The sequence below is a fragment of the Rhinolophus sinicus genome, linkage group LG04 (assembly GCF_036562045.2).
Source record: "Rhinolophus sinicus isolate RSC01 linkage group LG04, ASM3656204v1, whole genome shotgun sequence".
Classification (NCBI taxonomy): Eukaryota; Metazoa; Chordata; class Mammalia; order Chiroptera; family Rhinolophidae; genus Rhinolophus; species Rhinolophus sinicus.
The window spans coordinates 157294189-157313510 of record NC_133754.1 but is presented as its reverse complement, the minus strand read 5'-3'; the positions used below and the strand labels follow the sequence as shown (position 1 = coordinate 157313510).

At 47.1% G+C, this 19322-nt stretch overlaps 1 protein-coding gene across 8 annotated transcripts in view; it reads right to left on the bottom strand.

The window, feature by feature from the left end:
• Positions 1 to 19322, bottom strand: part of UNC13B (unc-13 homolog B) — a 173138-nt gene that overhangs the window by 23110 nt on the left and 130706 nt on the right. For 5 of the 8 annotated variants that reach the window (XM_074330677.1, XM_074330678.1, XM_019729033.2 and 2 more), the window contains 9 exons: positions 14029 to 14075; positions 11125 to 11203; positions 8838 to 8912; positions 8106 to 8325; positions 5505 to 5732; positions 4752 to 4893; positions 2917 to 3086; positions 2351 to 2466; positions 1860 to 2023 (listed from right to left, as the gene is read on the bottom strand). In XM_074330677.1, the coding sequence (XP_074186778.1) occupies positions 1860 to 2023; positions 2351 to 2466; positions 2917 to 3086; positions 4752 to 4893; positions 5505 to 5732; positions 8106 to 8325; positions 8838 to 8912; positions 11125 to 11203; positions 14029 to 14075 (1241 nt within the window). Of the gene's footprint in view, positions 1 to 1859; positions 2024 to 2350; positions 2467 to 2916; positions 3087 to 4751; positions 4894 to 5504; positions 5733 to 8105; positions 8326 to 8837; positions 8913 to 11124; positions 11204 to 14028; positions 14076 to 16414; positions 16438 to 19322 lie in introns of all 8 variants that reach the window. The other 3 variants (XM_074330673.1, XM_074330675.1, XM_074330674.1) reach the window with 1 other exon arrangement.

Genomic DNA, 19322 nt, shown 5'->3' with positions numbered 1-19322 from the left:
CACTAAATGGAACAGAGTAATGGTTAAGAGCACAGACTCTAGTCAGACTCTGGGTTTGAATCTCACCTCCACCCATCACTAAATGACCTTGGATAAATTACTTAAACTTCTCTATACCTCAGTTTTCTTATCTATAAAATGGGGAAAATAATGATTTTTTTCAACCCCTCATTGGGTTGACATAAGCATTAAATGAGTTAACATTCATAGAGTGTGTAGACCAGTGCCTGGCACGTAAGGAAATGCTACATAGAAGTTGTTGTTATCTTCGTTATCATTATTGTTGAGCTATAGCAATGCTGATAGATTAAAAATATTTAGGAGGCAGAACCTAGAGGTTTTAGAGATTGGATGTTGGCAGTTAAAAGGACAGTAGTAAGAAAGAAAAGTTTAGGGTGACTCCTAAATTTTTTTGGACAACTGCATAGAAAATTGTTCCATTTACTAAAATAGGGATATAGAAAGATAAGCGTATTGGGTGGAGATGATGTTGATTTGGAATTTAGTCATGCTGAACTCACAACGCCTGTGGGAATACCCAGGAAGCAGCTGAAAATGGATCTGAAATTTAGGAAAAGGCCTGATCTGGAGAAAGCAATCTGGGAGCCCTTAGCCCAGAAGTCGAGGTTGAGGTCACCGGTTTGGATAAGATCATCTCGGGAGAGTGAACAGAATAAGAATGGCAGAGAGGCCATTCTTAAACTCCACTTCTCACCACATTTCTTCTTTCCGTCTATACAGAACTTCTTGTAATTCCTTGAATAGTCTATGCTCTGTTACATCTTAGCACCCCAGTACTTACCCTACCAAAAATACCCTTCCTTCTTTTCTGTATTTCCAGATTCAGTTCAAGTGTCAACTCTTTGGTGGCTTCCCTCACAGGCCTCCCCTAAATTTAGATGCTCTCATAATACCCTGCGATTATTTCTACCAGAGCATGTATCACATTATATTGTAACTGTTTCTTGGTCTGTCTCCTGCTCGAATGAGTTCCCCAAGCACAGAGGCCCATCTTACTCATCTTTGTGTTCTCAGCGTCTAGCACAATGTGCGACACATAGAAGAAACCCAATGAAAGTTTGCAGAATAAATGAAGCACAGCCAGGGCAAGAGCTACCCACTGCTTACCTACGGCTGCTTCCTAAGCACAGTTCTAGTGGCAGCCTCACCAACAGACAAGCTATATCTCTTCTCACAGTAGGCGGGAATTTCTCTTATGAAGTCTTGGTCAGCTCCAGACTCAGCTGCTTTCCCTACAGTTAAGTGCCCTCTCCAACATCCAGGTGAATTTATGAAAGCTTGTCTGTCACACACAAACACATGAGCACATGTGCCCTATCTCCTCAGGCCTGTGATGTTTAGGCAGGTTTGTCCTTGCATACCCTCCTGCCTGCCCTTTTCCCTTCCTATGTGTTTCCCCGAAAATAAGACCTAGCCGGACAATCAACTCTAATGCATCTTTTGGAGCAAAAATTAATGTAAGACCTGGTCTTATTTTACTGTAATATAAGACCGGGTCTTATCTAACATAATATAAGACCAGTCTTATATTAATTTTTGCTCCAAAAGACACATTAGAGTTGACTGTCTGGCTAGGTCTTATTTTCGGGGAAACACAGTAACTCTGAACTCTGGGGTAGACATAAAAATACCTTCTCCCTCAGTCATTGATAAACACATTCCCTTTATACATATCCCCTCTTTGTCTTGGGGTATAAACCCACCTCACCCAGCTCAGATAGGGAAGCAACGAATCACTGAACATTACCCCACTAAGGACCTGTCTACCCTGTCAGTGTGCCTTCATTAGTCACCCCAAGGGTTAGTAGCCACTTCCCAAAACCCCAGGGGAGTCTTACGTCATGGCCTGATATATGGATTCAATGCCATAGCGCATGGCAAATTCATCCACAATTTCTTGGGCAGTCTCTTCAAAGTACACCTTCCATGCATCATCTCCTCGAGCCTCAGGGATCCGGACTCCCCCACTGCCCTGAATGTCTGTGAGGTAATGGAAAAGGTTCTGCAGGAGACAGAGCAAAGGAAGGATATATTACGTATATATTAAAAACAAAAACAATATCTGCTGGTAAAATGTGTCTAGGGTTCCACCGAAATTCTATGCTTCAAGTCTTTGCTCAGTTCCTCCTGTGGCCCCAAAAGTCTGTTCTCACATTAGTGAAAGAGAACTGAGGCTGGGACTGGGACGTGGGCTGCCCAGTAGCACAGTGAGCCAAAGACAGAACCAAACACAGGACCCAGCTCTTTCAACCATCTAGCAATCCTATTCATTATCAAAGCCCCCTTCCAGCACTGCACTCGACACCCTATCTATGAAGGGCTGGCTCACCTCATGGAGACACGTATACTGCACATGATACGGCGCTACCTTCTCCTCCCCCTTGATCTCCACATTGATTTGAAGTCTGATAGCTCCTGAGACGGCTGATTTGTCTGTCCTTTTCTCTAGGAAGGAAAGAAGACTGGAGATTGACACCAATGCAACTACAGACAGTGTGCCGTCCCCATCCTGGCTTAACCCAAGGAGAAGGCGGCACTGACCCAAGGGTTCACCTAATAGGGTGAACTTATTCCAATGACCACATAGTCCACAAACACCCCAAATATTCCCAAGAAGAATTCTATTCCATTAGGAGAATAGGGGGCTAACGGCACTAGGGATGAGTATGAAGATGAAAGGGCCTTCAGAAATCTGGAGAATGCCAGCTGCAGTGAGCTCCAGCCACCCCCACTTCTCTGTCCCCCATCTGTACCCAGGTTTTCTACAGGTAAGGCAGGCTCTGTATAGAGGTATGCTTTAGCGATTGAGTGGTGGTTTTGGCAGATGGGATTTTCCCCAAGTTCCCCACTCATGCTCTCCCTTCCCACCACCTTTCTCTGGTCCTGTTTCCTCACCCAAGTTGTACCAGACGTCCATTTCGCCACTCAGTGTCCGAACCTCGATGATGGTTTGGCCAAGGAAATCGTCGGACTCCCGCTTCAGGCGCTGCTTTACTCTCGACTTGATGTCATCATCCTCATCCCACACACGTACTTTAATGCGGTCAGAAGAGTTGTGGCACTCACTGGGGGAGAATTAGGCAGGCTCGGTGAGCGACAGACCCAGCAGCCCCCACTCTTACTACTTCCAATTCCCTCCCAAAGCTCCACCAACTGTACTTGAGGCCCTGAAAAGAAGAGAAGGAGTCAGAGAACAGTGGTACTACAGTTCCTAGTGAGTCAAGCTATCCCAACAAATGGCTCTTCATTCCTCAGTCATATCATTATCCAGTCCTTACTGCTTTGAGACCAAAATTAAAGAGGGAGAAGAGTAATTAGAAACAATTCTGATTTCCTGCGCAGCAAGCTCTCTCAGCAACACTGAGAGGAAAACAGCTGGACAGATGCTACACGGCCCGAGGAAGCCCCTGCTAGTTCCCTTGCCAGTCAGTAAAGGTGTTCATGTTTACGGTATGTCCATCTGGTCACAGCTGCTTAGCCTTCTCTCTAGCTCACCCATATATCTAAGTATGTGCTTGGTAAACTTCTAGCATGCTTTAATATCCACTGGAATTGTCATTTCCTCTGTCATGTTTGCTTTGAAGAAGGGAGTTTGTGCAGGTTCCCCATCTTCCTTCTTCTCCTTCCCCAACAGGTGCTTTCTGGGTCCAGTTGCCTCACCCAAAAGTTGTACTTGACAGAATTGAATGTTCTTTTCTCTGTGCTCTCATTACATCTTTGCACATTCCATCAAAATACTATAATTACTAGTCTACTGAAAAACAATAGACAAATCAAAAATGAGCTTCTTGAAGTCAGGGATTGTCTTATACATTTTTAGATACACAATATCATGTATAGTGTCTTGTACAGAATAGGGTCTTAATGAATTATTTACTAAATGGATAAAGGTAGGCAAAATTGACTACAGAGCCAATTCATTTAGAATAAATCATAAGAAGGGTTCGAGCAGGAACCACTCCGATTCTCAAACAGGTGCTCCCCCCAGGACCTGTGGCCTCTGGATTAGAGATTGCTTTCACTCAGCCCCAAGGAGTCAACAAAAGAAGGTCTCTACATAGCCAGCCTGCTTGGCTGATTCAAACTCTTGGTCCTAGGCCTTAGGGGTATGAGAAACCATCTGGAGTCTCCAGACTTTAGTCCAAATCCTAGGCGAGAGCCTGCCATTTTCTACAGCCATCCCTTAATTGTCTTATGAAACAGTCCGTAAGAAAGTGAGATAATAGAAAAAGGAGGATGGAAACTGAGGCAGGAAAAAAAGCAGAGCCCGTTAAGGGAAATGGACACTTCTCCATACCACAGATTTCTTCCTTCAAGCCAGAATTACCCAGCTGTAGAACAAGGACCTTCCTTCCCCACTCCTCAGACGAGCCTAACCCTTCGTAGGTAGGACGGCAGGGCTGAGAGGTACACAATAGGTGGTCAGTCCCTGGTCTGTCGCTGGGCAGTAATAAACTTTTTCTAATGCTAGGAAAAGAAGTACAGAATGCCGGGGGCCCCTTTAATAGCCCTACTTAAGACCGGGTTCGGGTGGAGTAGCCCTGGTACAACAGTCCATGAGAAGACACCCAGAGAAAAAAAATGGCTGCTGCCCAACTGAAGCATGTGAGAAATGGGTTTTCTCTACTGCCTCTGCTCCATCCCTCCTAAGAGCCAAGCCCAGAACAACAGGATTTAATGCTGCTCCCAAATACACAGTCCCAGGTAAGACAAAGCCCTCTGTGACTTACAAATGGAACTTCTCCTCCCAAACAGGATTCAGATTCCCAAAAATGGTCTTGGTACGCTTCTTGGTTTTGCCCACTTGCACAGTCACATACGGGTCACTGGATCCCGTCTTGTCCTTGGCTTGTAGGCCCTGGGCACACACCACTGCAACCCAAATACAGAGGAGGAGGCTTCAGAGTATGCTCCCAAAGTCAGAAGTCCTCCATAGCATGATTCCTCTGTTCTCCATCTTAGAGCAGCCGCTCCCTGCTCCCTTGCTCAGGAACCCTAACCTCACTCCTCCACATCTCTCCTAGTCCTGGGCCACCCGCCTTTCCCTCAAAGCCTGGCCCAAGAATCCCACCTCCCCACCGGAGCCCTAACTGACTACTTACCCCTACACCGGTCCTGACCTCCTCGGATACATGCATGCTTCAGCCACACCCACCCAGCTCGTAAACCGCTGCTTAACTATTTCCTGATCTCCTAACCCCAGCTCTTGTACTATCAGACTGTTAACCAAGTCTATAACAGATTGTTACCAAATCCTTCAAAACACAATTCCTATCATTTGAGGTGCCAGTCTGGCCTCTCCCAGCCTCCCTGGCACCAGGGCCTAGGAGAGGAAGAGTAATGAATAATGAGACCCTCCTTCTCCCCCTCAGTTCTGCCTTCTTTCTCCCCGGCCCCTTGCTCCCTCACACCCAGGTGGCTTCTTCCCCAGGCCCCTCCCCACAGCCTCCGCCATCCTGTGCCCCACACTTCGGCCTGCTCACCAGTGATGGTAATCTTGGCCGACCATTTGGAGGTGCCATCTAGCACACTCTGCTTCACTGTTTTCATCTGTTGCACGTGGGCAACTTTGCTCACAGTGAAGACATCCCGGATAACTTCAAAGATCTCTGGCTTATTCCGCTCTCGGATCTTCATGCGGTCCTTCATGGCCATGATAATGTTCTGGGTCCGATCCTCAGCTCCATGTTTAGAGCTCTTTTCTGCAGCTCCTGAAGGACGGACAGAGACAGAAAGGAGGGTAACCAACAGGCCACCTACTAGGCCAAGGGTCAGGCTGAGGAACGGGGCCTGGGAGATATCACTGAGGAGCGGGAGAGGCGGAGGCAGACTGGGGTATCGCTGAGAAAAGTTAACCGTGTATGGCGCCTGCTGGAGTTTACTGCCTGGCCAGTGGAGTTGAAAATGCAGCTCTAAGGGTAGCAACAACTTGATCATTGTTATGGGGGGGTTATAGTATATTCAGATACATGCTGAACTTATTTGTTAAAAAAAATGAAGTTCAATCTGCAGACGGCTTTGAATTTCTCCATCCAGATGGTAATTGAGAGATAACCTGCAAGTCTAAGGCCAAAATGTGACCAATGGGTGATATCACCCAGTCTGCTTAGCTGGATGGGAAGGGTGGTGGGTGGGCATGACAACTCCACCAGGCTCATCCAATGTCCAAGCCATGATACAGTTCCCACAACTGGTCACAGCATATAGGTGGGTTCTGCCGCACAGCTCCAGTGCCTTTTATCTCAGAAAGTAGTGTGGTATGGTGAGGAAAGTATGGCCTTTGGTATCAGACGGACTCGGGTTAAATCCTGACTCCACTACTCCTTGCTGGGTAAACCGGTTTCAGGAAAGAATATGGCACTTATCTCTCAGGGTTGTAAGAAGCATTGTATTAGTATACATAAAGCCCTTGGCCCCCGTACCTGGCATCTAGCAAGTACACAATAAGTGGTCACTATTATTGTTACCATCTGGCAGAGATGGCAAGGGCCATCTTCACCACCTGTGATCCTAGCCAGCTCATCTCAGAGGCAAGCAGGCTCCCCTGCTGTCCTGAGGATTGTGGCCGAACACAGACTCCTCCTGGTACTTCACCCACCAGGCTTCCCAGAAAGGGCCCATCCTCCCTTTACTGGCCCTGCAGACTGGCTCTTACCTCTCTTGCATCTCCAAAGGCTTATTAGGCCTTTACTACAAAACCTGGAACAAAAAATAAAGGGCAACAGCAGCATCCTAGTCCTGGGAGGATGGCAAGCAGGTTTCCTGTCCAGGGAAGCCAAGAAAAGGGCATTTCATTCCACTCTGTGCTTCAGAGAAGGCTTAGGCCAAGATGCTTTCTGCTACATGAAAAATGACCTGGGCTGCATCCTACTCTTGCCATTTAGCAGATCCCACGCAATACTACTTCCTTGGACTGGGACCTTGAGGAGGTCGAGCCCCTTGCTAGAGGGTTTCCGGCAAGCAGCCAACACAGCTGCTAGTTCTCAGCAATTAAAGGACCTGCTGGCAACTGTGCCTGTCACTCCCTCATGATAGGTTTGGGCAAAGTCATCACCAGCATTGTCTTCAGGCAGTCTTTTTAGAGTCCCCTCTCTTCCACTGACTTTGTTCTGCATATCTCTTTATGTCTACCGTAGCCATGCAACTAGCACCAATCAGGGCTCTTCAAAGAAGCATATTTTAAGAGAACAATTCCTCAAGGCCTCTCCCTCCTTTGTAAGTCACGTATCTTTCTTTGGGATCATGAAATGCTTGTGTCTGAAGGTGACCTTCCTTTCTCCTATCACAATCCTTGAAGATTTCATTGCTATGGCTTGGCTCTGAGTGACACGTGGGAGATGTGGAGGGATGAGAAAACTTTCCCACATCCCCACCCCTGCCCCTCCGGGGTCCAGCTGTGCAAGCCCAGCAGGAACGGAGCAAGGAGGCAAGAATTTGGAGTGCTACCTGCTCCTTTGACAGAAACATTTTTTCCTGCTCTTATTCTCCCCACTCTATGATGGCAGCACCAATCACATATTTAGTCAGGGCCTTGAGAGTCTGGCACATTCTACTCTGGCACCTCTGCCGGATCCATTTGAAACTTCTGTTCCTGGCACTGTTGTCTAAAAGCTTCATACATAAGCAAGGAATAAATGCTGCCTTCCCTGGGTCCTAGGGTCTAGACCCCAGGAGGTTCCTCTGTGAGGCCTGGAACCTCACAAAACTCTCTCTCTTCTCATTAGTCTCGGTGCCCAATTAAACATGTTCTAGTCATTTGGGCACTACGGCCACTGTGGTGAGTACACGACGGAAGTGCAGCCTCTGGGACTGCCTGAATTCTAGAAGAGATTCCAGCTCCCCAGAGGGCCACAGAAAGCTCAAAGAATTTGTCCTAAAGGTGTTTAAGAGGGTGCTGTAAGACCTGTTACTTGGAAAGGCAATGTCCCCTGACTCAGAACCCTACCTTCTCTGAAAAGGAAAGGACTTCAGAATCAGGTAGACAGAGGAATGACGCCCAGCCAGCCTAGCTTTTCATTGCCAGACTACCTTGGAGAGGCCCTCCTGCCCCTGCACCCCACCCCTCAGCCCGCAGGGGCACTCACGCTGCAGGCAGTCAGCGTTGAGCAGGTCCTGGCACTTCTCGTGGCACTTGACTCCACACTCGCTGCAGCGCATACCCTGCCGGGCAATGCCCCAGAGCAGGCCTTCGCACTCATAGCAGTAGGTCGGGGTCGTGGCTGTCCAGACCTCAAAGTTGTGGGGTGTGGTGCACGAGATAGGGTAGATTAAGGCCTGCAGGGTCTTCTTATACACGTGGGATTTCTGAAAGACACAGACCCCAGCACCCACCAGCGACTCTGGGTCTCTGCTGGGAGATACCAGAACTGAGATACTTGTAGGGCAATCAAAACCCTGGTTTCTCCTCTGGGAGTAGAGAAGATGCTCTAGACTGGCCCAGCCCATAGCCCAGCCTGACAGAGAGGAGCCCCCAATGTCATGTGCACCTAGTTGTTCAAGACAGGTCTAACCTGCCTGCTGGGTCTGAGCCTTGTCCCAGCATTCCAGCTTCCTAGGGAAACGGAGGGTACTGGCCACAACATAAAACCCTGAGTTCAGTGGTCACATACTCTTACATGAGACTTGGGCTGACCCCCTGGTCTGGCCCCTTACTTCTCCCCGTAAGGAAGACTGAGAATAGATGCTCTCTATCCGTTTCATTAATGATGTGTGCCCAACACTCTTGAATTCCCAATAATTATGGCTTCAGAGAGGATCACCAGTGGATGGCCAGATCTTTAGGCCAGCGGACTTGTGAAAGCCCACAGATCACTTACCAGCTCTTCATCCTTGAGAGAGGTGCGTGTAGCCATTGCAGAAGTAATCCCTGCCTTCCGGGATTGGACCAATGACTGTGAGAGAAGACCCGCTGTCAGCCCTGGTTATCAGCAAGGGCTGGCAAAATCCTGGGAAGGGAGTTTCAGTGACCAAAGCAACTTGACTCTAACTTATTACCTTCTCCCTTCTCTCTATTTTTACTGTCATTGAGAGGGACTGCCCATAAGTAACAGGTAACAAGCAACCCAGGTTGAGATCCAAAACCTAAGGCCCTTAGAGGACTGTTCTAACAATATTAGAACAGCACTTCTCTCAGGGTACCTATCATCCAAAGAGTTTCTCTTTCCTTCACAATTTTTAGGTACCCAACCTTTTTTTATAGAAAGGCAAGGAAAAACTAAAACTTTAGAATGACAGTAGGAAATAGGTAATTAAGAATAGAATAAACGCACAATTCAGAGTCACATTCAAGAACCACTCCATGCTATTTGTCCTCTGTGCCCTGGTATCACCCCATGCCCACAGCATCCCAGGTGGCTGTAGAGGCCAGCAGCCCAGATGAGCATGGCACCTGACAGGGCCAATGCAGCCTCAGTCCAATCAGGCAGGGCAGGGGTTAAGTCTGAGAGCTGGGGCTGCCCTGCTAGCCAGGCTCTTATATAGAGGGGCCACACATATCTGCCAATCCCAGGCTTTAGGGACAGCCCCTGGAGAGGCACATGGTTTCCCTAAGGCAGGGGACAATGGGCAGAGAGATGCTGGAATATCAGTCCCAGCAGGAGAAACAGTTGGGAGGGGCCCGGGTGGTTTGGGATACGGACTCTTGTAGGGGATAGAAAAGGGCTCTGGAGACACTCACCATTGCCTTGCAGAGGAGAGCAGGAAAAGGAACAACATGACGTTAAAGCTCCCCAAGGGCATAAAGAAACTTTCAGAGGCAACTCAGAGGTTCTTCCCTATAGCCCAGTGTAGGCAATATGTCCCAACCCCCTTCTGCCTCTGTCCACTACAAAATGTCTTCAATCCAGACAGCTGGCCAAGGCCCAAGGCCTAGAGCTTCTATTCTAAGGATAGTTATGCCAGAAAGTGAAATATAGGCAAGGTTAAAAGCTAGAGAGGGGAAACGAGAAAGGAACAGGACACTGCTATACGAACAGTTAAGCAAAGAGGAGCTGGTGGGCAAGAGAAAGTAGAGGATGAGAAAAAAGCGGAAGAAAAGAAAACAGGAAGAGAAAATAAGAGGAGACAGAAGACAATGAAAGAAGGTAATAAAAAAGAGATGACGTCAGAATGTATCTTCTTCCAACCAGCTTGATGAAGACTTGGTGGGAGAAGAGGCTCATCAGGAAGGAGGAGGAGGGAGGAGATACACAAACAGGAATAAAAGGAAGGAAAGAAAGAAATGATTAAGAGAAAATGGCAGAGGACAGTTCTATTCAGCCAACTAAGGAGAAAAAAACTCGTGGAGAAAAAAGATAGAGAATGGAGGAGAAACGGGAAAAGAAGTGCACAGAAAAAACAGAACAGACTGAATTAGGAGGAAAAAAACCCCAAGGAAAACAGAAGCAGAAAAGGGTAATATGGAAAAGGGTTCGAGTCTTGCTGAACATCTAGCTGTAGAGCTCTGGGAGAGCCTGGCCCCACTCCACCCTATCCACTAGACTCTGGAAAATTCCTTAAGCTGATCCTGCTTTAGGAAGTATGACCCAAAATGGTAGCTTCTGGTCACCCTGGAGGGCCTGAGATCAGCTTTAACGCCTAAGTTTGTTTCAATTCAATTCCACAAATTTTTATCATTACCTCTCAGTGCCAAACACTGAGTTAAGGACTAGAGGCACAGAGATAGTCTAGAAAGCCTATGTCTTGGGAAGAGACCGTCACTTGACCTCCAAGAAGATGCACTAGTCACGCTCCTCACACACTGAGCTCAATGACGTAGGTCGGGGCTAGAGGCAGTTCCCACTCCCGGCCCTCAAAGAAGGCTGTGGGGATCTCTAGAGGAACTAGAGACATAGGAGACAGCTCCAGAGCCCCCCTTTGAGGGCCAAAGCTATAAATGTTTCAAGTGGGAGCTTGAGCTTATGAATAACCTGGAGCTCCGAAGAGGGAGTGAGGAGAACAAGTTCCCACTGAAGCCATCACTAACTTTCAGTAAGGCCTTAAATGGTTGATCTTCAGACCAATACTTGTCACTAAACGGACCACTACCAGTTCTGATAGTTTGCCAAGGCCCAATCGGGGATACTCCAAGGCTACAGCCTAAGCCTGCACAAAAATCTCACTCACCAGATCACTGACAAGTGGCAGCGGCTTCTTTCTGCGTAGATCCGGCATGCTGTCAATGCCATAGAGCCCTCCAGCTGGCCTGAGGAGGGAAGAAAATACGTCAGGACCTTCAGTCCTACCTTCAGTTACTGGAAGGTTCAATGTTCCATTCTCCTCGCTCACCCTCTCCCCAGAGGAAGACAAACTGAGCTCCATTATGTGTCTTTGAGCGGGGTGAGGAAGACAGAAATCCATGGAATGATGAGGAATGGAATCTGCTCTCAGAGTGCCTCTCCTGGTCTCCGTCTATGGTTTTAGCCAAAGACTGAGAGCGCTTTTATCCCACACTGACAGTTCAAGGCACCTCTTTTTGTGAAGGTCCTTGTGCTCCATAGGGCAAGGTGAGAAAGGGAGTGAAGAGGGCTCCTCTCCACCCACAGGCCAGAGACACTGCTCCCCAAAATAAGTCTTTCTTGGCCTGTGCTAGAACAGAGCCCACAGGAACAGCTCTACAGAAGAGCTGCTGCCTAGTGAGCAGGACTCCCAAACAATAACATATAGAAGGAGATCTTCTCCATCCTGAATAAAAGAGTTACCAGTTCTATCTATCCAAGCCTCCTGAAGAAAAATGGTCTTCATGGAAAGAGCCCACATAATCAAGTGGGGGCAGGAGAGGTGGGATGGGAGACTTCCAAAAGTTGATTTGAGGGGTGGGGGAAAGACCATTTAAGAAGGAAATAAAAGGTCTCTGAGTGTTTTACTTAGCCCTGCGGACAGACACATTAATTGGGACCAAGGAAAAATGATAGCTGGAGCAACTGGAGATTTCTAAAAGTTTTATCCCTTTTCCATGCTTATTTTTACTGTTATTTGCCCGTTGTTCCATAACAATATGCAATAAAAATAGAGAATGCCCCCAGAAGCACACCATTCTCACACTGAGATAACCTGGATTTTATCTGCAACTCTTCTACTAACTCTCTACATGTCCTCTGCCAAAATACCTTCCTCTTTTTGGGTCTTGGTGTCAGTTCTATAAAATGAAGGGGCTGAACTACAAAAATCTCCCTGATCTTTTGGAACCTGCCATTCTGAGCCTCAATGAAAAGGACTCCTGTACTTGGTCTTAGAGACAGAGGTGGGCACGGTGGATGGCTGGGGTGTCCACCACAGCTGGTCTCAAAATTGCTGTCGCTCAGAAGAACAAGTAGGTACTGCCGGCAACCTAGGCAAAGACTGGAGCCACAAACTGGGTCAAGGCCAAGAGTTGGAACAGGCATGATGATTTCTAATAAACTAGCTTCCTGAGCACAGGAAATGAACTTTGTTCTCGATGAGACTACCACACCTAGGGAAGTTCTAAACTTGTGACAGCTTCCAAGGACTAAGCTGAAGGAAGGACAGATGACAACAGAGAGGCATTTAGAAAATCACTGCATGGCTCCATTTAAAAATAGCTTGGATATCTTCCATTGGCATGTATGTATTTTACAATTATTAGAGGAAAAAAGCTAAAGCCTTGGAAAAGGGCTGAAGAAGCAACTGGTGCCATGAGTTTGTGGCTAATTCTAAAAACTATACTATGTACCACTTATGACAAGAAGATTTTTGCAACATAAGCGAGCTTTTAACAAAAGAAGAAAGAGTAGTACCTCTTTCACATAATTAACTCTTAATTTAAAAAAGACAAATCGTAAGGAGAAGGAACATGTAAAAATGTAGTAGAGGGGACGGCCCGGTGGCTCCAGCGGTTAGAGCTCCATGCTCCTAACTCCGAAGGCTGCAGGTTCGATTCCCACAGGGGCCAGTGGGCTCTCAACCACAAGGTTGCCAGTTCAACTCTTTGAGTCCCGAGTCCCACAAGGGATGGTGGGCTCCACCCCCTGCAACTAAGATTGAACACAGCACCTTGAGCTGAGCTGCCTCCCAGATGGCTCAGTTGGTTGGAGCACGGGCTCTCAACTACAAGGTTGCCGGTTCAACTCCTCGAGTCCCGCAAGGGATGGTGGGCAGCGCCCCCTGCAACTAGCAATGGCAACTGGACCTGGAGCTGAGCTGCGCCCTCCACAACTAAGACTGAAAGGACAACTTGGAAAAAAGGCCTGGAAGTACATACTGTTCCCCAATAAAGTCCTGTTCACCTTCCCCAATAAAATCTTTTAAAAAAAATTGTAGTAGATAACTTTATGATCTGATCTTTTCTCTTCCCTGGTCACCAGCCACTGAGAATTCTGATGTCAGAAGGCGTTTTTGGGACAAGGAGAGAAGGAAGATCCTGAGAAATAACTGGCAGTGTATGTGGGGGGTATGGGGAAGAAGAGGCACTTAAACTCTTTTCTTTTAAGAACAGTCAGTTAGTTACAGGCAGCAGTTGAGCAGCTCACAGTGACTCCCTGGTGCAATCACATGGGTCTGAAACTCCCAGACAGGAGCACAGACAGAACACACAGAACTCATGAGGGATGCGACTTATGTCTTGACTAGAGTGGAAAGCAATAAGTAGGTGACTCACAACAGCTGAAGCAGCGTGGAGCCCAGGGAGAAATCCAATCAGCTACACTATCAACAACGGAATGGAAAGAAACTGTCTCCAAAGGCAGATATTTTTCTAATTTCCTCATTCTTCTACCTAAAGAGTATATCACAACTATAATACAATGGATCAGAAATTCTAGAGGCAAGGATGAGGGAGCCCCAAAGTGCCTTCCCCTGCCCCAGGGGAACCATCTGCAAAGCACTCTTTTCTGCCTCTAAGTAATCAATCTGAAGTTCTCTGCCCCAGAGAACCAACCAGTCTCTACAGGGGAGCCTTCCTTTCCCAAGATCCAACTCTTGGAGCTGTTTCTCCTATTTCCCAGGGGGAAAGCTAAATGAAACATGAGAGACTTTATAAAATCCAAAGAAAACTTGCAGAGAATCACTTACCCTTCCGGGAGCCACTGGGGCAAAGAGGGGTCGCCATCATTTGGAATCTTTAAAAACAGACAGAACAAAGTTAAATCCTAGGAAAGATGGGAGACTACCATCTTTCTTTGGTCAGGCAGTAAGCAGTGAAGTAGGAAGCTCAGAGAAGCATAGGTCACGTACACCATGTGGTGAAACTGCCAACTTGACATTTCAGCCAACGCCCTCATCAGCCAAGGGCAACATGCAGGCTGCTGAGATGAGCAGGACTTCATCTCCCCTCCCCAGTGAATAGGAAGGACACAAGGCCAAGCTCACTGAGATCCCAGGGCTGAAGTCCACTGGGCGCGTGAGAGCTGCCAGAACTCATATGCCCCTCACACAATCCGCTGGTACATGGAAGAGTAACCAAAGCCAGGAAGAGAGTCCACTTCCAGACCTCATTAAAACAAAAAGACAACTTCATAGAGAGTCTGGTCTTCTTCCAGCTGTATTCCTAAGTTCCCATAGCTGCCCCAGAGTCAGACCCCGTCTTTCTAGATTCCTATCTTATCTGTGCTTGGACTTGGCTTAGGTTCCTTGAAGCCCTAACTCATTGAAACTGAGTACTCACTACATTTCCTAAACTCCATATACCCAAAGAACCCGAGCAGATTAGACACTTGGATTATCACTCTGGTGAATTTTATGAGTTCTCTAATGAGCAGTTGATCACTGAGGCACCAAATAATTCAAGGAAGGAACAGGTTGAAAATAATTTTTAAAGGTTTCTTCACACACACACACACACACACACACACACACACACACACACACAGAGCAAATACGTCAGGTAGAGTTCCAAAACTGCCAGGGCTTTCCAGAGAACCAGTGGTAAATGCCGTTTAGGCTCAAGAAACCCAATGCTAGCAGGTCTGGGGATTCCTGCCCCACCTTGTTCCCCCACACCCCCCAATAACTCCCTGCCACCTGAGACCTGAGCTCCAGCTAACTATCCCAGAGCAAATGAGCTCTAACACAAGAGAGGCAGAAGTAAACTGTTTAGCTTCAGACAGGAGGCAAAGTTTTGGGAGCGCTAAAGATGGGAGAAGTTATAGACAGAATGAGGCAAGATAGAGTAGCAAAGGGAGCATTAGGACTGGCTAATGAGTGATATAAAAGTGGGTACGAATTACCCTGGGTCAACGCAGGCTCAAGATGAACTCTGGATTTAGGCCCCTTCTCGGGAAGACCTTTCTCAGGTTGTCTGTGCTCTAATCAAGTCTATCTGCCTACTGCCTACAGCACTTCAGGACTCCATTTCACCTCATCTGCCTCCTGCCCTGGGATGATACTGGGAAAGGGAGGGCCAGGCCCCAAAGGCAGCCAGAAGTGGTTGAAGCAAGTCTCCTAAGGTTGCTTGTGAGGGGCGGCCATTCCTAAGTCCCTAGATGCTACCAACCAGAACTTATTTTCCCTGAGGAAACAGTCACAGTTTCCTAGAATTAGATGTTTGCCAGAAATCACTGGGCTTAGGGAAGCCAAGCCACAAAAAGTCTTTGGGAACCAGAGTTCGCTGGCTGAGATCATACATATTTCCTGTGCTGAGAGGGGCCAGTGGGTCTGCAGAAGCCTGCAGACACAGCATCGAGCATGCACACACAGGACACCGAAGGAGTTCTAGACAAAGTACCCACAGGAGGTACATTCACAGATATGACCTGTGCCCGAGAGAAACACCAGTGAGCACAGAGCCTGCACAGAGGGCTACAGAACATGTGCGCACACCCATCTGGGAGAGGCTTCTGTGTTCACTAAGGCCCGAATCACAGGCAAAGCAAACCCTCATGGTCTTCAAGAACCAGTGCTTGCAGGCACAGAGCATCAGGAAACTGTGCAGTCACAGGGCATGAGGGAACCACATCACGGGTCCACAGAAGCTTGTGTACTCACGAAGGGGCCAGGAAGCCTGCTCAAAAAGAAGCACATTCACACGTAGGGCCTCAGGCAAGAGCAAAGTGCCCACAGCAACTCCTGCTCTCAAATACAGTGTGTATGCATGCTGGGCTCAGCGAGGGTGACAGCATATGCCAGGCTACAGCAACAAGGAGAAAATGAACACACACTGTGCAGAGTAGGAGAAGAGGGCAGTCAGTGTCTGGTGCGTCAAACTGAGTACAAGTGGAAGCGCACACATGCCACAATGAATGTGTACCATGCTGGCACACATATTCTCACACTGTGCTCCAGGGATGTCTGCAGGAGCACGTAAGCATGGAGCATGCACACAAACTGCTTTCAGGAAAAACAGACTATCTACATGAGCCAGATCATGTGCACACACGTGCACGCACACACACACACCGTGCCCAGAAGGGAGGGGTGGACAACAGACAACAAAAAGGCCCCAAAGGGCCAGAAGCACAACCTGAAGGGCTCCTCGCTTTCCTTCTGCAAGGAGAGAAAGAGCAGGGAAAAAAAGGGCAGAGAGGTTAGTAGATTCAGTCCTAGAGCAGGGAACCCAAAGAAAATGCCAGCTAAACCTCAAGGAAAATGGAGGAGACAGCGAGGTCCTCTGAACAACTGGGAAGTTCACAGAGCCCAGCTCCCAGAATCCTTACCTCCTGTATTTGCTGGCCCCTGTTTTGTAGTTTAGAACACCTTGGGTTTGGCTACTCAAACAAAAGGACAAAGTCTACCTGGGGATTCCAGTCACCCTTTTCCCTTTTCCACAGTGGCCTGTATGCAGGGTCAGAGCTACCAGGGTCACAAGACCAGCTTGGTTACCAAGGGCTATTCCAACAGGCTATCTGAGCTGGCTGAGTACAGAGTGAAGTTCACTCCTTCCTCAGAAGCTACAAGAGCTCACTGGATCTGGGATAAGTCCTCAAACCCCAAAGCCCTTTCCATTTTGTAATGCAGGGTTGGCCGTGCATCTGCCCAGCAAGCGTTGGCCTGTTTTCCCAGAGCCTAAGTGAAGGTAGGCCATGTCAAGCCCAGGGCCAGATGTTTACCAGCTGTAGACCTGGGGGCATGAACTGGCCACTGCCCTAACAGAAATCACCATGGTCTGGATGATAAAACTATGACTGCAATCCCAGGCCTGATTATCTATCAAATCCAGAAGAATACTCCACAGGAAAATGACACTTACAGAAGTATGCAAGTAAGCCACAGTAGAGGAAGAATCAAGTTCAGAGATTACTCCTCTCCTATTTGGTAAAGACTACTTGGAATTCTAGGCCACACATAGAATAAGCCCACAGCCTTTCTTCTCTAAGGAAAGTCCCACCACCTGGGCCTATCAGCTCTCCTCCACTTTCTTTTCTCTCCCTGTTAAAGACTCACTGATATTACACAACAAGGAGAAGGAACAATAATGGAAACTAATTTATAAGTTCCTGATTCTTCAAGCTATTTATGAGGACATAATGGGTCACCAGAGCAGCTACAGGGAGACAGGGAGGTGAAAAAGACACTTCCAGGAATGGGGACAGGTCTCTTCTACATCTTCTCCCTACCTCCCTCAGAGCACCCTGCTCCCTTTGAAGAAGAAATTAGGCAACGAACACTAACTGACCCAGTGACTCAAATTGGAAAGGTTTCTTTCTCCTCCACTATCTTAAATATGTTGTACATATCATGTCCAAGTTACTTAGACTCTGTCCTTCTGTTCTTTCCAGAGTTCTCCATTATGCCTAAAGAACAAAATCCAATCTGTTGACAAGGCCCTCAGGGCCTTGATCCATGCATGACCTGGCCTCTCATATCTACTGGGTGGGCACAGATTTAATTAAGACTTAGCTCAAATGTGAAAGCTCTGTGAACATTTCCTTATCTGCCTTCCTCTCAAAAGCGCAATTAGGTGCCTCTCCACCATGTGACCCTGGTACCCATATTCTACATGCACACTTCTGTGACCGTATGTTGCCAGTACTATTTCACTGTAATTGTCTGTATAAACATCTCCCTTTATACACTGTGAACTTCTTGAGAGCAACAATTATATATATACGAGGTCAGACAATTAAGTTTGTGAACTCACCCTAGAAAGAGTGCTACATACCTCATTGCTGAATATCACTATGGTCACCTTCAAAGTACTCCCCTTGGGAAGCTATGCACCGATGCCAGCACCTAGTCCACCCTTCAAAGCAATTTGGAACTATTTTTCTGGAATGGTCATCAGAGCTGTCGTCGTATTACCCTTGATGTCCTGAATGTCATCAAAATGTCTTCCTTTCAATATTTCCTTTATTTTCGAGTAAAGAAAGAAGTCACTGGGGGCCAGATCAGGTGAGGAGGGAGGGTGTTCCAATACAGTTATTTGTTTACTGGCTAAAAATTCCCTCACAGACAGTGCCATGTGAACTGGTGCATTGTCGTGATGCAAGAGCCATGAATTGTTGGCGAAAAGTTCAGGTCGTCTAACTTTTTCATGCAGCCTTTTCAGCACTTCCAAATAGTAAACTAGGTTAACTGTTTGTCCAGCTGGTACAAATTCATGATGAACAATCCCTCTGATATCAATAAATTAGCAACATCGTTGCAACAAGTTCACGAACTTAATTGTCAGACCTCGTGTGTGTGCGCGTGTGTGTGTGTGTGTGTGTGTGTGTGTGTGTGTGTTTGCCTTCGTTAACCTGAAGGCTTAGCACATCTCCTAGCATTTGTAAGTAGTAAAAGGAACCTGCATTTTCAGGACTTAGAAATCAACATCTTTTCCAAGAAAATGTCTCTTACCCATCACATGAGAGAAAAGACATATCTCTTAGTCAGTAGCCTATACCATTTTCCAGACCTCCAAAGAACTACTAGCTGTTTAGTTTGTCCCACCCACTGGAAAACATTAAAAAGACTTTTCTTGTTAGGAACCAAACTTTTTGTGCTTCCTAACTTCCTAAAATGCCTTAGGTTTTTTCCAGTCAGATTTAGTTTTCAGTTTAAGTGATGATATAGGCGTCTGTCTAAGGAACACATGCTTTGCAGAAAAATCCCTGACCCCTAAGAATGGTCTCACTCTTCCAAACAGCCCACTTTATGAGGAAGTGACACACTCCCTCATTGTTAAGACAACCTTAACTGCATTGTACTTGGGAGTCAAAAGACTTGAGGCACCAACTTATTTAAGCCTGCACTTCCTTATCTGTAAAAAGGGGTAAGAAGAGCTACCTCCAGGGTTAGTGCAAGGATTCATTTCTTCAGCAAATACTTACTGAAAACCTACTGCACACGAGGCACTGTTCTCGTGCTAGTGATGCAGCAGTGAATGAAACCAACTCCCTTATCTTGAGAAGCTTTTCTATTCTAGTAGGAGGAGCAGACAATTGATGATG